At 40.4% G+C, this 18,215-nt stretch overlaps 1 protein-coding gene across 1 annotated transcript; it reads right to left on the reverse strand.

The window, feature by feature from the left end:
• Positions 1-3,056: 3,056 nt before the first annotated feature.
• LOC122417021 (uncharacterized) lies at positions 3,057-7,077 on the reverse strand. Its single transcript, XM_043430239.1, has 4 exons — positions 6,728-7,077; positions 5,068-5,688; positions 3,470-3,622; positions 3,057-3,352 (listed from the first exon to the last, which is right to left on the reverse strand). Exons 1-4 carry the CDS (start codon positions 6,750-6,752, stop codon positions 3,252-3,254), a joined length of 900 nt encoding a protein of 299 aa, XP_043286174.1. The 5' UTR covers positions 6,753-7,077; the 3' UTR covers positions 3,057-3,251.
• Between the last annotated feature and the right edge of the window lie 11,138 nt (positions 7,078-18,215).

Raw genomic sequence — 18,215 nt, forward strand, 5'->3', positions numbered from 1 at the left:
GGGCGGGAAGGGGGTTGAAATCAGTGCCGAGTGCGTGTTATCAGCAGGAGTTAGCAGAAATCGGACAATGCGAGGACTGGAAGTTGAGGGGAGGCAAAAAAGCTCATGCATAAATACGAGCGAACGATAAATGGGAGGATCGATCGAAGGGAGGGAGTGAAAGGGACGAGAGGATCGATGAGGATCCCGGAAAGCATATGAAGGTGGAACGAAAAGGCTTAAAAGAGAAAAGAAAAATAGACTGCGAAAACGAGAGAGAGAGCGAGAGGGGGGGGGGGGGGTGGGGAGGGAAAAAGAAAGTGGAAGAAAGAATGAAAGTTCGACGGCGAGTTCTCGGAAAAACGATATGAGATTGGGAGACGAAATGATGTATCGACTCGCGAGTTCTCCCATTCTCGTACCACAGCTATTCCACGATCTCCCTCTCTCTCCTCCCGCCCCTCTTTCTCTCAGATTTTTTTTAAATCCAGAAAATCCACGAACAGCGAAATCCTCATATCGTACAAAGATTACTATACAGCTCCCAGCCATCGGGATGCTGCTCGTGTGATCCCCTTTGATGGGCGAGCATCAGCGTGAAAATATTGCTCCCCCGCGGCCACCCCACCTTTCTCTCTCTCTCTCTAGCTCGAACCCAACGAGGCAGGAGCGCAGAAATTCTCATTTCGCGGACAGGACGAACAAAGGAAAGTTATAAAGAGTGTAAATTTAAACCATTCGTTGCCCGAATTTTTTCGACATTCGCGTTTCGGCTTCATTTTTTACCTGTCCTCGGAGCTCTGTGACTGCGAAAGCAGATATCCGAACTCGGCAACGGGAGGCCTAAAGAGACCTCAAACCAGCTGTGAAAGACTCAATTAAACATGAAGCAACGAAAAATCATTTTTCACTACAATCGTTATAACGATTCAGTCGACTCTGCGAGACACGAATCATGATTTTTCACACCATCCTTAGTTAGTTCAAACTCGTCTACAAAATACTGCATTTCTCCATATCTAATTCTCGTATCTAATATCCTAAGACCCAGCCTCCTGGATAAATTTCAAACAACCCGTTTTCCCACCCGGACGCACAGAATATAAACTCGAATATTACGTACGAAGCATGTTACAGAGCATGTACTCATAATACATTTATGCAGGAGGGAGGATCGAAATGTAAGGAAATTCAGGTTTGGATATGTGGCTAGTCTACGCTGAGTACAATATTGCTGGGTAGTTTCGATTGTTCACTCGTTGGGTAGACTGAAAATGGTGTGTACGATAGAAAGTTCAATTTTCTAAGGGATGAGTGTCTCTCAATGTCTGAGGGTTTCTATCGTTTACATATCTACGTTTCTACGTTTCACTGGGGCCCTTAACGTCTGAGCTTTAATTCCATTCACTCGATACGTACATGTTAAGACAATCAAACGATTGTTCCCGTCGTCCACAATCGGGAGTGTCGAACACGAGTAGCTCGCTCGCCGTTACCACTGTTACAGAGTTTAGTCCAACTCGTAGGTATGACGAAATTTCGAGGAGTTTCGATCGAGTTTTACTCGGTGTAAAATAATCCAATTTGCTGTCCTGTTAGGCGAACTTTCACTATTGTTTTATTCATCGTACAAATGACGATGAACATATTAAACAAGGGATTTTAGCACTCTGTTTTCGAAGCTTTTCTTCAGCTGCTGTTCCGTGGCCAGGTTTTTTTTTGTACTTTTTTATCTTCTGCTTCATTCGTGTTCCGAATACAAAATATAGAACGAATAAAAACAGGGATCGAGATGCAATAGCGTTTGGTGTCTTATTCCTAAAGACTTTCTTGCCGAGTGATATTTTATGAATATTTTTCTCCCTCATTTTTTACTCGTCTCGCCACCTCTTATATATTTTTAATGACCGAATTTCTCGTGTGCTTTCCAATATCGACAATAAAAATAGATGCTGAACTTATCCTGCGCCGGAGTGACCTGCAATGCGTCTCCCTCTCTCTCTCTCTCTGCCGTTCTATTCTTGAAACCACTTCAACTCGCTCGATGGTTAATTCCATGCTCGAATATCGCACGTGGGAACGAAGAAGATGAAAAAAAACTGATGCATGAACGCGAGGCGCGTTTAACGGATAACTAAAAACATCGAAACGAGCCGAGTCCTTACGGAGGTTCTCGCTCAATTCGTGATGAATTTTTTCCCACAGTAGAGCAGAAGGTTGCAGGTGAAATCTGCGTCGTTAATATTTTAAGGCGATGGGTGAACCCGCAGCTTTCCATTATTCAGAATAAAATGACAAACAATTAAAGTAGTTCGGTCGTTCGATAAAGTATACAGTGAAGCTCCACTTTTTTGCGCTAAATGATAGTTTAAGGTCCCCTGACAACGGTACGCACAGTTCCGGGGCCTCTTACGGGGCAAAATTTGGAATTATTTTATTTACAATTCATCACTGATTCCATATTTCATATTTAGATTCCAAGAAAATTTATCACAGATTCCATTTCTTTAAAAAAAACATTACCTTACGAGGCTTCTAAGAAAGAAAATATGAAAAATCTTTTGTTTTTGACGTAACGAAAGCGGATGTCGCTCATCACGTTGGTCCCAGCTGATTGAACTTTGGGCAAATTCGGGAATGGCGGGAATTTCATCAAATTTATTTTCAAGACTCACTCGCGTACTTTTATTCGTCTAGTAGTTTCGCTTTTTTTAACGAATTGACCATTCCTTTTTCTCGGTGCCATTACAGCGATATAAACTTTCTTTCGCACAATAAAAATGTTCCCTAGGTTATGTGTATTTAAAGTGTCACTGGTACCGACTCAATCATTAACTGGTCAAGTTGAAATATAAATTTTACCTTTTATGATATTCTTAAAGAATTTCATTAGATTCTTGTGATAAAAATATTCTCAATGCAAGTGTTTCTTAATTTTGTTAATTATTTAGACTTGAATTTAATCAACATAAAGTAGTTGTGAACTTGACTAGTCATAGAACGGCCGAACTACTTTAATTCAGCAATCTCGATAATCCTCGCATGATTATCCGTCATTATTCAAACGTTCAAACTTCATTTGAATTTTTTTTTTTTTCAAAAGTGTATTTATAAAAAAAAAACTTATCAGTGCAAATTTACAAAGAGATTCTTAAAAAAGAGAACACGTGATCGTACGAAAAACATGAAACTTTTTGGTTCCATCGAAACTAGTTTATCTTCATATTTCGTAAACATTTTCATTTCATTCCATTGATTTAATGAATCCTTATTCATCCTCCACGACCTCTGTGTCTGGCAACAAATGTGACGATTATTGCCAAACAGATCATAAAAACTACGAAAAAAATAGCCACGACCGTTCCTCCGTGTTCTGAAAGTCAATATTACACAATAAAAGTCTCAATATCATCGTTCGAATGACACTCCAATGATCGGTGTCATTTTTGCATTGCGCATTGCATTATCGAGAATAAAAATCATCACTCACTGTACGGCTCTTCGTTCACCTTCAAAGGATCTATCGTTTCGTTCTCAAATTCATTCCCGTACCTGTACTGAGGCCTCGCCGCTGGCCTTGAAAGATACGCTGCTCTCGTGTGCTGCGTATAAAGCGGCCTCAACGTATTTGGACTTGGGCTCTCTGAGAAAAAAATTCATACGAATGTTTAGACGAGTTTTTCAATTTGATCGAACGTCATTCGAATTTACCGAAAAGCATTTCACCACAAATATTTTTCCTCATTTCTTCATCAGTATTTTCTTTTTCGTTGGTTCAGTAACTCATTTTTTACTGGAGATCAATATTAGGATATGAAAATACGCTTTAAGGAGGACAATTTTGTTACGATTTTTGTGTTCTTTCATGCCAAAAATAATGTTTCCGAGGAATCGTGGTCTAATTTATGAAATTAATTTGAGAACATTAATTCGTTTGAATATTCAAAAAAACGTTAAGTACTGAGAGATGGGATCTTACTACCTTAATCAGCGATTATATTTAATATATTTTCACTGGTAAACTCTTTTATTCGATTTTCGAAAAATTAAAAAATTTTCGAATCTCGAAATTTTTCATAGTGTATTGCCTTCGAATTTTTTTTTTTTCGGTCATTTCACTTTTGTCTCATTCTACGCAGAATCGCATGAAAAATGTTTCGAACCCATCGTGGAAGGTCATTTTGTCGACTTTTGCGATTTTCGAAAAATTTCAAAATTTGGAAATTTTTCATAGTCTATTGCCTTCGAATTTTTTTTTTTTTCGGTCATTACACTTTTTTCTCATTCGACTCAGAATCGCATGAAACACGTTTTGAACCCATCGTGGGAGGTCATTTTTTCGATTTTCGAAAAATTTCAAAATTTGGAAATTTTTCATAGTCTATTGCCTTGGAAATTTTTTTTTTTCGGTCATTACACTTTTTTCTCATTCGACTCAGAATCACATGAAACATGTTTTGAACCCATCGTGGGAGGTCATTTTTTCGATTTTTGCGATTTTCGAAAAATTTCAAAATTTTCGAATCTCGGAAATTTTTCATGGTCTATTGCCTTGGAAATTTTTTTTTTTCGGTCATTACACTTTTTTCTCATTCGACTCAGAATCGCATGAAACATGTTTTGAACCCATCGTGGGAGGTCATTTTTGCGATTTTCGAAAAATTTCAAAATTTTCGAAATTCGAAAATTTTTCATAGTCTATTGCCTTCGAAATTTTTTTTTTCGGTCATTACACTTTTGTCTCATTCTACGCAGAATTGCATGAAACATGTTTCGAATCGATCGTGGGAGGTCAATTTTTCGTCTTTTGCGATTTTCGAAAAATTTCAAAATTTTCGATTCTCGAAATTGTTTCATAGTCTACTGCCTTCGAAATTTTTCTTTTTCCGTTATTATACTTTTGTCTCATTCGACTCAGAATTGCATGAAACATGTTCCGAACCGATCGTGGGATGTCATTTTTTCGATTTTCAAAAAATTTCAAAATTTTTCATAGAAAAAGCTGTCTTGATGAATCGATTGTGAATATGGGGCAGTTTCTACCGAAATATCAAGGTTTTAGGATTTTTAATTGAATGATAAACTTACGTGATGGCGATCTCGAGCTAGATCGTTCCAACGAGAGGTAAGATTTAGGTAAAGGTGAAAGTTCCATCAAAGGATAAGGGCAGTTTGGTCGTGATTGAAATGGCACTTTAGGCTCATCGTTGCCCTCGGAATGGGGCATGGGAAATGGTATTTGGTTTGTAACATCGGAAGCCCATCCGATGTGGCTCGGCGGTATGGAGGATTCGTAAGAAGGTGGTGCATCCTCATGCGTGGGTAGGTCGTTGCGTCGGCTATTTTGAGTGTCGTCGATCGTCGGCGCTGTCGGGGTCGTCGCTGATCTAGCGATATTATCGGAATTCGAGGTCCAGATTGGGGCGTCTCTGGTCGAATCGACAGCGTCCGAAGTTGATCTTCCTTCGGTCGTCGTCGTTCTTGACCCTCTTCCTCTCATGACAGGACTTCCAGACATTTCACGGACCAATAGACTCTCCTCTTCGGAATTTATTCTTCTTCCTCTGGCGACGGGACTTCGTGGGATATTTTCAATGACGAAAGTTTCCTCTTGACTTATTTTTCGTCTTCCTCTGATTTTCGGACTGCCGGATATTTCCTCCACGATGAACGGCTCACTTTCGTCATCGTGTCTTCGTCCCAAGGATTCTGTAACATTATTATCGTCCTTTACTATTTTATGAAACTTTAAAAACCCCCCTCATTCGACTCCATTCTTCATAATCTACTGGAAAAGCTCGCTCATCCAACTTTTGTCACTTGAAAAAGTGCACGCGACTCTCTGAAAAAGTAAAGCTTGCCACCGAATAATGAAAATCCATCCTACTATTTTTCTCTGTAGTTTTCGAATGAGCCGGTTGCTTGTTGTCTGTTTTGCCGATTGTGTGAAAAATGTATGCCAGTCACGGTTGTTGGATGGCACGTTTCTCGAGGCTCTTTGAGCCAGAACGTTACTTCGATTCCCCATTCGCGCTGGCATAACGGTTCTTTTACATCGAACAGTCTAGCCTCTGTGCGACAGTGTTCATATGGCGTTGCCGCGGCATACATCGAACTATATTTATATACATATTTATACATAGACATTTCAAACTGCGAGGCTCCAGTCTCTACTGACTCACAACGGGCACAGTCGTCTGCTCTATGACGATATTTTCAGGAGAGCTGCACGCAGACCTCGTTTCTTCTCGGCTTCCATAGCTGCCTGATGATCTCAGCGCGGGAGCCGATACATCACGATTTCAAGTTAATTCTTTTCGACAAAAACTCTGATCACAATCTTTTGTAGATATCATTAGAAAAAATGACAAAAAAAAATGTCTAAGCTCTCAAGTTTTTCGAACAGAAAAGCATTGACTGGCGGATGGAATTTTGGAATCTTATCTCGTCTCATAAAAACTCTGTTGTTATTCACTTGAGCGTGTTCTTTTGGCACTTTTACACTTCGTGAGATAAGGATTGGATGAAAAAATCGATTTCTATTATCACTTTTGAGAGTTCGACGAACTCAACATCCCGTTTTTCATGTTTTCGCTGAAAACATTTGTCGACTAATCATTATCGACCTTCAAGCACGATAACGTGAGCTTCGTGTTTCTGTGCCGCTTAGAATTACATAATTTGAGGATGATAGGAAGGATAGTAATGAGATTTTGATAGATTTTTATCGCAATTGTTTCATACGCACGCTTGTCTTTGGCTGAACGAGACATTTGTGAATGTCGCTTCGTCGAGCTCTCGACGATCCCGGGAGCAAACTATCTCAAGTTTCTGCGTTCCGATTAAACGTGACCCAGACCGAGACCTAGAACGACGACGCCACTATTTTTTTCCGCACTGAGAAAGTACGTAGGTCGTTAAAAAATGGAGATACGAAGATAAAGTTGCTAGTGTAACTGAGGAACGAACACTCTCGACATAATCAAGTACATTATTGCTTTTAATTATGAACACGAAGAAACGAAAATAGAAGCAACGATGACGGTGATGAATTTCAAACTTCGTTAAACAACGAACGTGTAGAGAACGCCGAGAGACTAAGCCGCAGACATGCTGAGCGTTCCAATACAGCCTGCACGGGGTCCCCCAACACCGAACACAAACAACCGCGAGGGGAGGGGATGAAAGTGAAATTCATTCGTACCTTTATACCTCGCGCGTTGAAAATTTGTCCTCACAGCTGTCAAATGTTGCCTCGAACGTAAACTCATCGATGGAACCTCAAAGAAAAATGAACGAGAACATTCTTTATTATCATAGAATCGATCGAGAGGATTTTTTTGGGGTTTTTCGCGATTTCTTTGCGGCGAGGAATAAAAACATATACTTTTGAAATTCGACGGGTTTGCTTATTGGTATTTCAACTCTATAATAGAATTTTTTAACTCCGATATCTCGGGTAGATTCGGTGTAAAAATACTCGACAGGAACCCATATATTTCTCCATGGTCTCCACGATTCCGGGGAATTGGTTTGTTTGAGATCGAAAAACAAAAGAGGGTTTTGATGGGTGAAGCAGTGGCTATCGTCAACACTAAAATCACACAAAAATATTAAAAATTGAAGGATTTTCGCGCTTCGAAAGAGAAAACTTCAATTTTCAAAAATGTTTCAAATCAGAGTTAAAAAATTCTATTATAGAGTTAAAATACCGATTAATAAACTCTTCAAATTTTAAAAGTCTATGCTCTTTTTTCTTGCCGCAAAAAAATCTCGGAAAAATCCCAGCTACCACAAGGGGGACCCCCTTAAAACGTTATAAAAGTCCACTGATCGCAATGCTTTGTTGCCACATCGACGTAACTCTTTTTTTAGGACATTTGTCATCGAACTGCTCTGAAAACGAATCGAAATTATGGCTCTCTACTAAACATTACATAAAAGTCTACTAACAACCTTTAATTGTGTGCAGTTTGAGAGATAAATGAATAATTCCAATGCTGTAAAAATTCGGATTAAACATTCATGAATATGAACGAGGAAAGGTTGACTTGAGGTCAGAATCGATAAATAAAACGAAGAAAAAAGATTCGCGATCCTCATTTTTGTCTTATTTCCACTTGATCTCGTTACGATGATCTCAAATCTAATGAAGATGCTCCACAAATGTTTCATTCGTTGTCGTTGACGCGTTTCGTTCAAGCACGCGATAGCCGTTTGATGTTAATTTTTTTCCCTCCAAATGTCAAGAGGAAAACGACAAGATTGCGATAAAAAAATGATCGTTGCGATATGAAAGTTCGACCGTGAATTTAAGCGAGAAGAAAAAAGTGCCTGCTACTGCGAGCGAGATAAGAGTGAAAGCTGTAAGAAGAGCGGGGGGGAATGGGAGAGTAGGAAATTTGCTTCGATACTGGAAACCATCCCTTTTGTACGAGTTGTAAAATAAACGACAACCACCGCGAGTAATTGTCGAGCATTAAGCTCGGGCAACGTAATTACTGAGGAACAAAAGCGTGTGTCCCGAGATGCATCTCGCAGGCGAGAAAGCGGAGAGAGAGAGAGAGAGCGAAGAGAGGAGGGAGGGAACGAGGAGAGCCAGGGAAAAAGATAAAGCTCTCGGTTATCAGAGGGTCTGAATTCCGTTGGTGAGACACGACGTAGCAATTCGAAACGAGTTTTCGTCCAACTTCGAAGGAAATACGTAAATAGAATGCCGGAGATAATTCCCGTCAGCAGTCCGGGGAATACCAGATTCGCCTAAACGTCCACTTCCTTTCGACAAAAATACTTACCGCACCACGAAATAAAGAATTACATTACCATCCATTAACTCTTCGCACGTAGGGAAAAAATCTTTCATGAATACTATATACGAGCAAGTAACTACGTCGACATCGAACGCGAATAAAAATACTCGAATTTCTATGAATTTACAGTACCAAAAACACCAAACCCCAACGTTCTTAGAAGAAAAAAATTCCCCATAGAGGCTGGAAACGATTCGTTTAATTAGTTTTCAAAAATGACATTTTCCAACGTTCCAATCAACCTCCAATCTCAAATACATTTAAACAAATTTGTTTGTCGTATTTAAACTCATGCCCCAGAAAATAATACGTCCGACCTCTCACGTACTCCACGTTGAATGATACAGTAGTTGGAATATATGCTGAGAGATCGACTAACACGACGAAATAATATCCAACGACCTGAGCAGCATGAAACATCGAAATATACAAGGTACGTTCTCCGGTGTTAAGTTAAGTTGTACCAGAGAGAGGGATGCATGTACCTCATCATAAAGTGGATGGTAAGGGCGCGCGTGGAGACGAATATATCTGTAGACATTTACAAACATATACCTATGTAGAAGGAAAGAGGGATGATAGAGGGTCGAGTGCAGTATCTCACGAGCGCAGAACGTCCGAACTCAACTTAACTGTAAGTGCAGTTTCAAATTGCATTATGATCAACTGAAAGTTCATAAATTCTGACCAGCTAGACCAAAGTTCATTCTCTTGGTATATACCTTAGCTTTTATCATCCTTAACAAAATAAATTATCCAAGTACAGCATTCCTTTCATCTTCGTTGTAAATAATTCATTATAATTGCATCCCATTTTCACTTGGAATCTTTCTGCACTGTTACGACGATTTTTGTTCCATGATTTTATGTTTATTTCCATCGAGTTCTCTTTCTTTTTTATTAATTTTTATAACCCCCGTCAACTCCGATGGATCATTCTTGAATGTTTCAATAATCCTTTTTCACGCCATTATTCGATTCCTCGTTCCGACGATTCACCACAGAATGTAAAAATTTTGTGGTAATATATAAAAAAAAGAAGCTCGATTTACGAGGAAACGGACTGTTGTTTTCTCGCCTCTGCAGGTGGCCAGCCAGATTTTATAATAGAATTGCATAAGCTGAACCTCCAGCCAGAATATCATGAGGGTTTATAACAAACATTGGGAACACGAGCTCGCCAACAGGACGAAATTCGCGAGTCCGTTCGCGCCCGCCCCCCGCTCCACCGCGTCCCGCACAACATCGAGATAAACTTTTCCAGCTGCAGCATCAAAATTCCTCTTGATTTTCTCCGAGGGGGTGGAAACAGGAATAACGAAAGAGGGAAAAATGACACGTGCGCCGGAGAATTTTAGTGTTTTACGAGGCTGCAGGGTCGACGGAGAAAAGCTCCCGAGCTTTTGCTCCGTCTGCCGCATTCGCACATTAGCCGAACGACAGATATAGATTTCAGCTTTTACGCCCTCCTGTTTCCATACGTTTCTATATTTATGTACATAAATAATACATATTTACAAAAAACTAGTTATACATACGAATATATCTGATGGTTTTATATAAAATTTCGCGCGCACGCGGTAGCTGCCGAGATTCGTATGCGCGTATCTTGAATGCCCCCCTTAACGTTCCTGTACACAAAGCATCATAACGAAAACTTTCGGAGCGTGTATATACGCCGGTTGACAGGTACGGTGAAAATTTATGCAAAATAATGAATTTATATTCCATTCTATCTTACGCCATCTCTCACTCTCTCTCTCACTCTTTCCCCCCTTGCCCCGGCTCTCTTGCCTGATCCTCGTATCGCCATATTCCGTTCTATCTATTCCGTTCGTTGACGTTCATGTGGAGTTTTTAAAGGCACTCTGTTGGTGCTAGTTGTCACTGGATGGGAGTGGGAAGTAGCGTTTTTTGGTTCTGATCTGCGCTGATTGGTTATAAAGTTTCTTTCGTTTTTTGTTTCCCCTCTTTTTTTTTTTTCTTTTATTTCATGTTTGCTTATTTTTTTGAGTCGAATAGTCGGATTCCTTGTTTCTCATTCAAATGTACGTGAACATTCGATCACGTTCGAAGCATGGATTCACGCAGTGAATGGCCTTCGGAAAACTTCTGGCAGAAGAGAGAATAGAATGGGAAGGTGTTTCGTGACGCGGAGGCCCAAAGTTCCTCGCACCCCGGCTTCTCCTTTGCTCCCATCCCGATGATCTCATATTTCGACTATTTACACACGCAGCCTGAAAATTACCCATGACGCGTTCCCCCCCTTTGACACTCTTTTCAGTCTACTTTTTTTAAACACTTTTTTCCATTCTGTCGCAACTTTAATGAGTCCTGTGATTATTTTGGCAGACAAAAATAGAGGAAAAAGGAGTTTGAGAGCGGAGACTTCGACACCGAATCTGCATATCGAAGCCCACACGTTCGGAGCTCACGATTACTGTTATTTCAGGTTTTTTCAGATTGGCGGAAAATATTCAGAAGGCACTCATATCTACGAGGTCCAAAAGGATTTTTCTCCATTATCGATCACCCCGAGCATCTGTCGGATCGAAAAGCACGACTCTTCGCTTCTTCATCGAAATATTATGAGCTTTTTTGAACGCTGCTCCGCGTGAAACGATTCGTTAACATATATTCTCGTATTCTTATCGCGATGCATCGGCCGATATCGATTTTTTTTCGTCGAGTCGAAATCGGGTCGAGGTCGCGTGACGTTTTGAACCTGTGGCTCGGCGCGCTCGACGGCCTTTCCGATTGATCAATATTTTTGGTTTTTATGTATGTTGGTAACGAAATGCCACCCGGTGAAATGAAATTGTTGAGGGAAAGCACGGGAATTTAGATCGCGGGATTGCGAATAGTGGAGAGGCCAAGCAAATTGGCGATCGAGGATGTGAATCGGTACTCACGATTGTTTGGATTTCCGCACTCGTCGTATTTATTTCAGGAATTGCGCAACAGTGTTTCAATGCTTCCTATTTTGTTATTTCCTTTTTACAGTTCAGAGACGACACGCACCCATCCGCTGGACTGCGAACCTTTCAGTAAACTACTCTGTGGTAATGAACTCTCTCGAAAAAACATCAACCATGGCTCAGCCTTTTTTCTTCGCCATACGGTGTAATTCACGAAACCGCACGACCCCCACTACAATTCTACTCATCGATTAAGTGACGCACTTGTTTTCCTATCCGATGCTTAAGGGCCTCAACCTCCGACTCGGCCTCCGTTTCCACTTCCAATTATTCTACACACTTTTGCTTCGGCCTCCGCAATTTGCTTTCGATTAAATATTTAAACGATTCATTTTTTCTTTTAATTTTATTATTACCGAGTGGAGTGATCAGAGGTTTAATTCATGCTTTTTTAAGGTTCTTTCGTTATTGCTAGCAGTGAGAAACGATCGTTGGGGAGTCTCGGGAACGAACGTGCCGAGTTCACTTTCACGAGAAAATTTGAATAATACAATTTTTCAATAAAATCCAAGGACGCATGAAAAAACTGAAATACTAAAATTTTCGTGAGTACAGCTTCGGTAGGAATGGGGTCGAAGCTCCTCAGACCAGAGTGCTGCATCGGAGACGCTCCGAAAAAACATTTTCCGATGAAAACACAACGAAACTGGCATAAAGAGGCAAATGAAGGTAGAACAAATGAGAACCGAGTACAAAAATTTCATAAAATTTCGATGAAAACGAGAAAAAACGGAGAGAACTCGATCGGTAAAGAAATCCTAGCATCCTACGGCCGCCCAGAATTTCGAGTAATTTTGAATCTGCGCGCTCGTTATTCTCGTCTAGTGATTATGCTCGCGGAGTAACCAAAGTGAGATAAGAAACGTTGTTGGCGGCATTGTGATACGTCGACGCTCGTTCTCGGAGAGTCGTCGTTACACGCCGCGCGAGCGATTATTCTCAAGCGTCACGCGAGTACGTGTGCGCGTGTACGTGAGGAGCGGAGCGAGTTCGTATGGGAGCGGCCATGAGCGCGACATTACGTTGATGTCGTCAGCACCGCGAGACTCTATCGAGAAGGAGGGATAGACCGGAGACGCGAAACGACCAGCAGAGCGCGTAGTACACGACGAGAAAATATTTTATCAGTGTCATATCCGAGTCTGCACAGAAGCGCGGAGGAATAAAAAATCGAGGAAAAAAAGTCAGGTAATTACAGAGCGTTAGATTATCACAAGGGAATCGTTGAATCATTAGAAATGGGAGGGCCTTGAGTCGAATTTGAGTCCGGAGAGCAAACAACGGAGGCGAAACTTTGCACGTGCTCGTCCTCGCTGCGCGATACGTACCTCGAGAACCATCCTCACCGTCTCCATTGACGTTTCTAACGATTCAAAGATCCATTGGAAATCATTAAAAACAGATTATTGAAACCGGAAGTTAATCGGTGACCAAAATAGTTCGTTGTTTAGCACACGATTCGTGCTAAGCATTGTCTCCGGCTGATTTAACGGCCTTTTACTGATAAGATAAAACGGAATATTTTTAAAACGCATCTTTTGAAACGCCGAAGGAGGAAAAATCCCAAAAAATACAAAGAAAAATATCGACAAGACGCGGTAAAAACATGTCAATCGACATTTCCAAACGATCGAGTGCCCGATAACGTCACACAAAAATAACACCGTCCCACCATTCCAGTCGAGTTTTACAGTCATAAATACAGAAAAAAAGCATCGTCTCAGTCGTCAATTCTCATGAATTAACTCCGATGAAATGCCACTGTAATCAGATCTGTGCACGAGATCTAATCGAATCACCATCAAATGTACGTGTCTACGTGTATGTGCGAGCATAAAATAATAGGAATGTAGAGTTGATAACTACGATTCACGCGATGCAATAACACGACTTGCTGAACAATCAACAGTCCAGTTCCTCGTGACACTGAGCGAGTGTATACATCGGCGACGAACAGGCAAAATATCATAGAACCAGGGCGTGCAAAAGCCCTCGCGTATATATCCGAGCTTCACAGATAGAGAAAGAGAAAGAGCGAGACAGAGAGAGACAGAGAGAGAGAGAGAGATGGAAGAGAAAGAGATAGTGTCTATAACCCGGATTTCCTAGTCTACGTGGTGCTTGCACCTGTTGCATACAGCGACTCTAGTTATACGATACCGCAGTGGCAGCACCAGGAGTGCTACAGAAAGCTGAATCAACGACAGTTTAATATTATATAGATGTATATGCTGATATACAGATATAGATAATCCGGTGACACATGGGAAATCCTTGCGAATATACGCCGCTCGAATATCTCCTTCTCTTTTACTGTTAATACGAAAATTTATGTTATTTCGTTGAATTTTCGAGTTTAAATGTTTGGGAGACGCGCAGGAGGTTATCGATGTGAAAAGTTTATTTTCTGTAACATCCACGTGTCAGACGACGTTTGGATACTTGGATAAATGCCTGAATCACACTCTTTTTCTCGCTTTTTTTCTGGTTTTTGGTACTTTTGGAGTTGGATTATTTTTGTCGCGGTAAATTTTATTATTATTATGTCGTTTATTTTCTCTTTCTCTTTCGCCCTATTCGTTTTTCAATGGGTTTAAATTGGAAATTGATCTCACCTCGTTGGAATGAATAATTCGCATATTTTGGTCGGGAACGAAATAACTTTTGGTACTGTTAGCGCAGTAGTTTGTTGACGATTGAAGAGAGCGACGCTGAATCTTATGGGGAAATGAGAAATTTAACTGGGCTCGGAACTCTTCGGGGACGCGCAGTAGAATTTGGGGGCCTCCTGAACCTTCTTTTCATTTCTTGGGAATAATTAAACGATTACGTAGAATGCCATGACAGTTGTTCGTTAATTTTTTCCTGCCAAAGTTTGATTTAGAAGTTCGTAAGAGCCAAGAAAAACTGTTTTTCGAATTCGATTCAGCGATGAATTAGCTTCGAATAATTTTGTCATTTCCAGTGCCATTATTTTAGATGAAAAGATTATTGAACCCGCGAGATTACGCGTGATAAGGAAAAAGATGCAACAAAATAGGCAGCCTGGGCAGAGTCACGAGCAACAACCTGCACTTCCTTCCTACGCCGAGGCGATAAGAACTGCCCCACCACCAACGAATTTACTCTACAATCCAAACGTCAATAATGATGCGACGTACCAACCGAGCGCACCTTTTTATGGCACTCCGAACCAATCGTTCCAAACGACATATCCGCCTCAATCGAGTTACAATCAAGTGATATACCCTCCAACAACGACGGGACCCATTCCGCCCACGTACACGACCACTTCTTATCCTCAATATGGGCCAACTTCCGATGAATCTGGACTCCCTCCGACCACCATTCACATTATTAGGCCAATCTCAACCGAATCTACGGGCTGCTGCTCTGGTGAGTCCCAATCACAAATCGTATCCACCAAATTACGGTGATTTGGTGCCCTTCGAATAGGAAAATGTCCGTCGATCCTAAGCCCGTAGACGCCACACTCCCTTCGAGGTCGCACACTCACCGCACTCGTGCAAATTTGCACTTGGACTTTTCAAAACCTTTTTATTTAATCCATGAACGTTTGAAATGAATCTTACAGCGAGACTTTTTAGGGGTAACAATTTCTTAGTGGTCGATTATAATCATTTAAAAAATTAAAAAATCAAGTTTTGTTATAGAAAGATGGGCAAATTGAAGAGGGGAATTTTGAAGCTGTAGAGGCTTGAAATTTTCGTGGGTGCAAATTTGCACCAGTGTCTACGGGTTAATATTCCCAATTATTTTTCTCTTCACCTCAATTTCCACAGTCACTTATCCACGACCGATTAAATTGTGCGTCAGAAGAGCTAATAGCTCTTCTGCTAATAGTCTCGAATGACATTGGTACAATAAAAAAAAAATGTTGAACTACATTCGAAAACAGGAATAATTATTGTTTCATAGAAAAAGTGACGTAAAAATTTGTCTTGCTCTCACTGAAATTACACCCCATAAAATCAATCATTTCGAAATTCCTTCAAACATTGATCGAACGATTAGTAAACTGAATCAAGAATTCGACTAATTGTTGGCCTGCCTGGAAAGTGAAACTCGAGAATAAATCAATGAATTTAACGAGTACGATAAAGTCTGTGTGTAAAAATAGAAATGAATTAATGTTTTTATCGATTTGTTATTCCAGGTAGGAGTGGTCGAATCCTGGCGATCGTGTTGGCCATAGTAATTTTGACTGCCATACTCCGAGTCACGATGAACTCGTATTTCTGAGCATTTATGTCTCGTTGGAATAATTCTAATAAGACAAAGAGTAAGATATTTTTGTTAAGGGAACATTACCACATAAAACTATTAATCATAATGAAAAAAAGGGCCGCAAAATAGTACCTAAAACATCGAATTATGATCAACGTTTATGAGCTGGACTATGAAAATACGTTGACTTAACGAGAAAAAAAAAAAACGAAAAAAAAATGAGAATCATCAACTTTATCGAAATTTATGTAGCCTTCAGACACGAGCGGTATTATTTTGGGTATTTTTCTAGAATTACGACGCATTTACGTGCAATTTTCATGCTCTGGAATAGTCGAAAACACATCGGAAAACTATTCGATTTTATTCGAATTGTGTTTAAAAAGTTTGGAGGCGAATGTGACGAGTCCATTTCTCTATTGAGATCGTCAAATTCGACGAGTGCGTGCACAGTCTGCACGTTAGTGTTAACATGATATTTATACACATAAATACATACATAGAAAGGGAACCGAGACCTCGAGGATCTCTGCTTCGAAAATACTTCAGCAGCAGCCCTGTGTTCCTCGAAATGTTATTTTACTCGCCATTCTCATGTCCAAGAATGCGCAGAAACGTGGGGTGATAAAACTGCATATATACGTCCGTATATATGTGAGAAGTTGTAATCGAGAGTTGAAGGCTCGCATTGGAGCGTGCAATGTTGTGCCAGAGTAGTATACCGGCACGAAATCTCGTTAAGAAGCCATCCACCAGTCTTACGAAGCCTTAAGGGCCTTTTAATACCCTCCGACCTGCGTTAAAGAACCCTTTTCCTTCGAGTACATAAATCCAATCGTAGGCTCTCGTATCACCATCACATTTCCGTCGAAAAGGCCCCCATTCAGAGTGCAAATGAATGAGGACTTGTTTTGGATAAACAACCAATGAATTGTCTCCACTTTTGACGTTCAATTCGCACTCAAAATATCCTCAGAATTCATTATATTTTTTAAGTAGATTTAACGACAAATGCTCCTTTCGTCGAATTAATGGTTGACCGTTGATTGTGATTTTAGCCTGCAGGACGATTCTGCAGGATTGAATAAAACATATTTTTTTCATTACTCGCTTGCTTCGCTGCTTTCTCATCTTCGATCGAATCGATCATATTTTTACCCTCTTCCTTCGTCGCATTCAGCGTTGGCAATGCTCCACTGTTTTACCGACAGTTTCGTAACTCTTTCGAAATGCACTGCGCAAAGAATAAATCTTCTGACTAGTTCGACTTCGGCCAAAGTCAAAGGAAATCGAGGGCTATCGATGCAGAAGAAAAAATAAACAAGTTTGAGCTTAGCGAAGTCAATTCGAGACTCGAATAAATTTGGTGACATTAAAACTCGACGAATTCTTAATGGCTCGCCTTCGCCAAGGAATCGGCTCGTTTAAATAAAAAAACGTCAAATGCTTTTGTGCCACTGAAGAAATGGGTGACCGCGATGGAAATTCTGTCGCGACTGAGCAGACCATCATTTCCACAGAATTAATGGCGATTAGCACGTTCCCGATAAAAAACGACTCGAAGGTTTTGCAATTTGAGGAAATATCCAAAGAGCACGTATCGGAAGATCGCAGTCTGAAGGACAAACAAAATGATGAATTCGAGTCTGAGGAAAATCGTGTCGTCGCAGAAGGTGAGATAACACAAATGAGTTTTATAATCGTGCTTCTTGACAATCAAATTTTTTACTTTATCGATTCGTAATACGAAATTCGTAAGATTCGTAACAGAGTCACGAATTGAAAAACCCGAAGAAATATAATGTAAATCGACTTTGTTGAGCACGTTTTTAGACCCCGATCGCCTCGACGAAACTTTGAGCCTCGATTCACCTGAACTTGATTGCAATGACATCGAGACGACAGAATATCATTGCGTGACTCAATTCATCTACGAACCATCGTACGAACCGAGAAAGAGAAAAAGTTCCCTCGCAGAGTCCGATGACTCGATCGAAGAGGATCCAGGTGATTGTAACGAAAATAGAAAACGCAACTTTTTCAATCACCAAATTTGTAGCCTCAATGATCGATGAGTTTTTTTGAATTCCAGAAAAAAAACGACTCAAGTGTCTCCAGTACATTGGATTATTAATCGGTGGCATTTTTTTGTCAATCATTGTCATTTATTACGGTCGAGTAGACACCGAGGGTTTTATCG

This window comes from Venturia canescens, chromosome 10 (genome assembly GCF_019457755.1).
Source record: "Venturia canescens isolate UGA chromosome 10, ASM1945775v1, whole genome shotgun sequence".
Classification (NCBI taxonomy): domain Eukaryota; kingdom Metazoa; phylum Arthropoda; class Insecta; order Hymenoptera; family Ichneumonidae; genus Venturia; species Venturia canescens.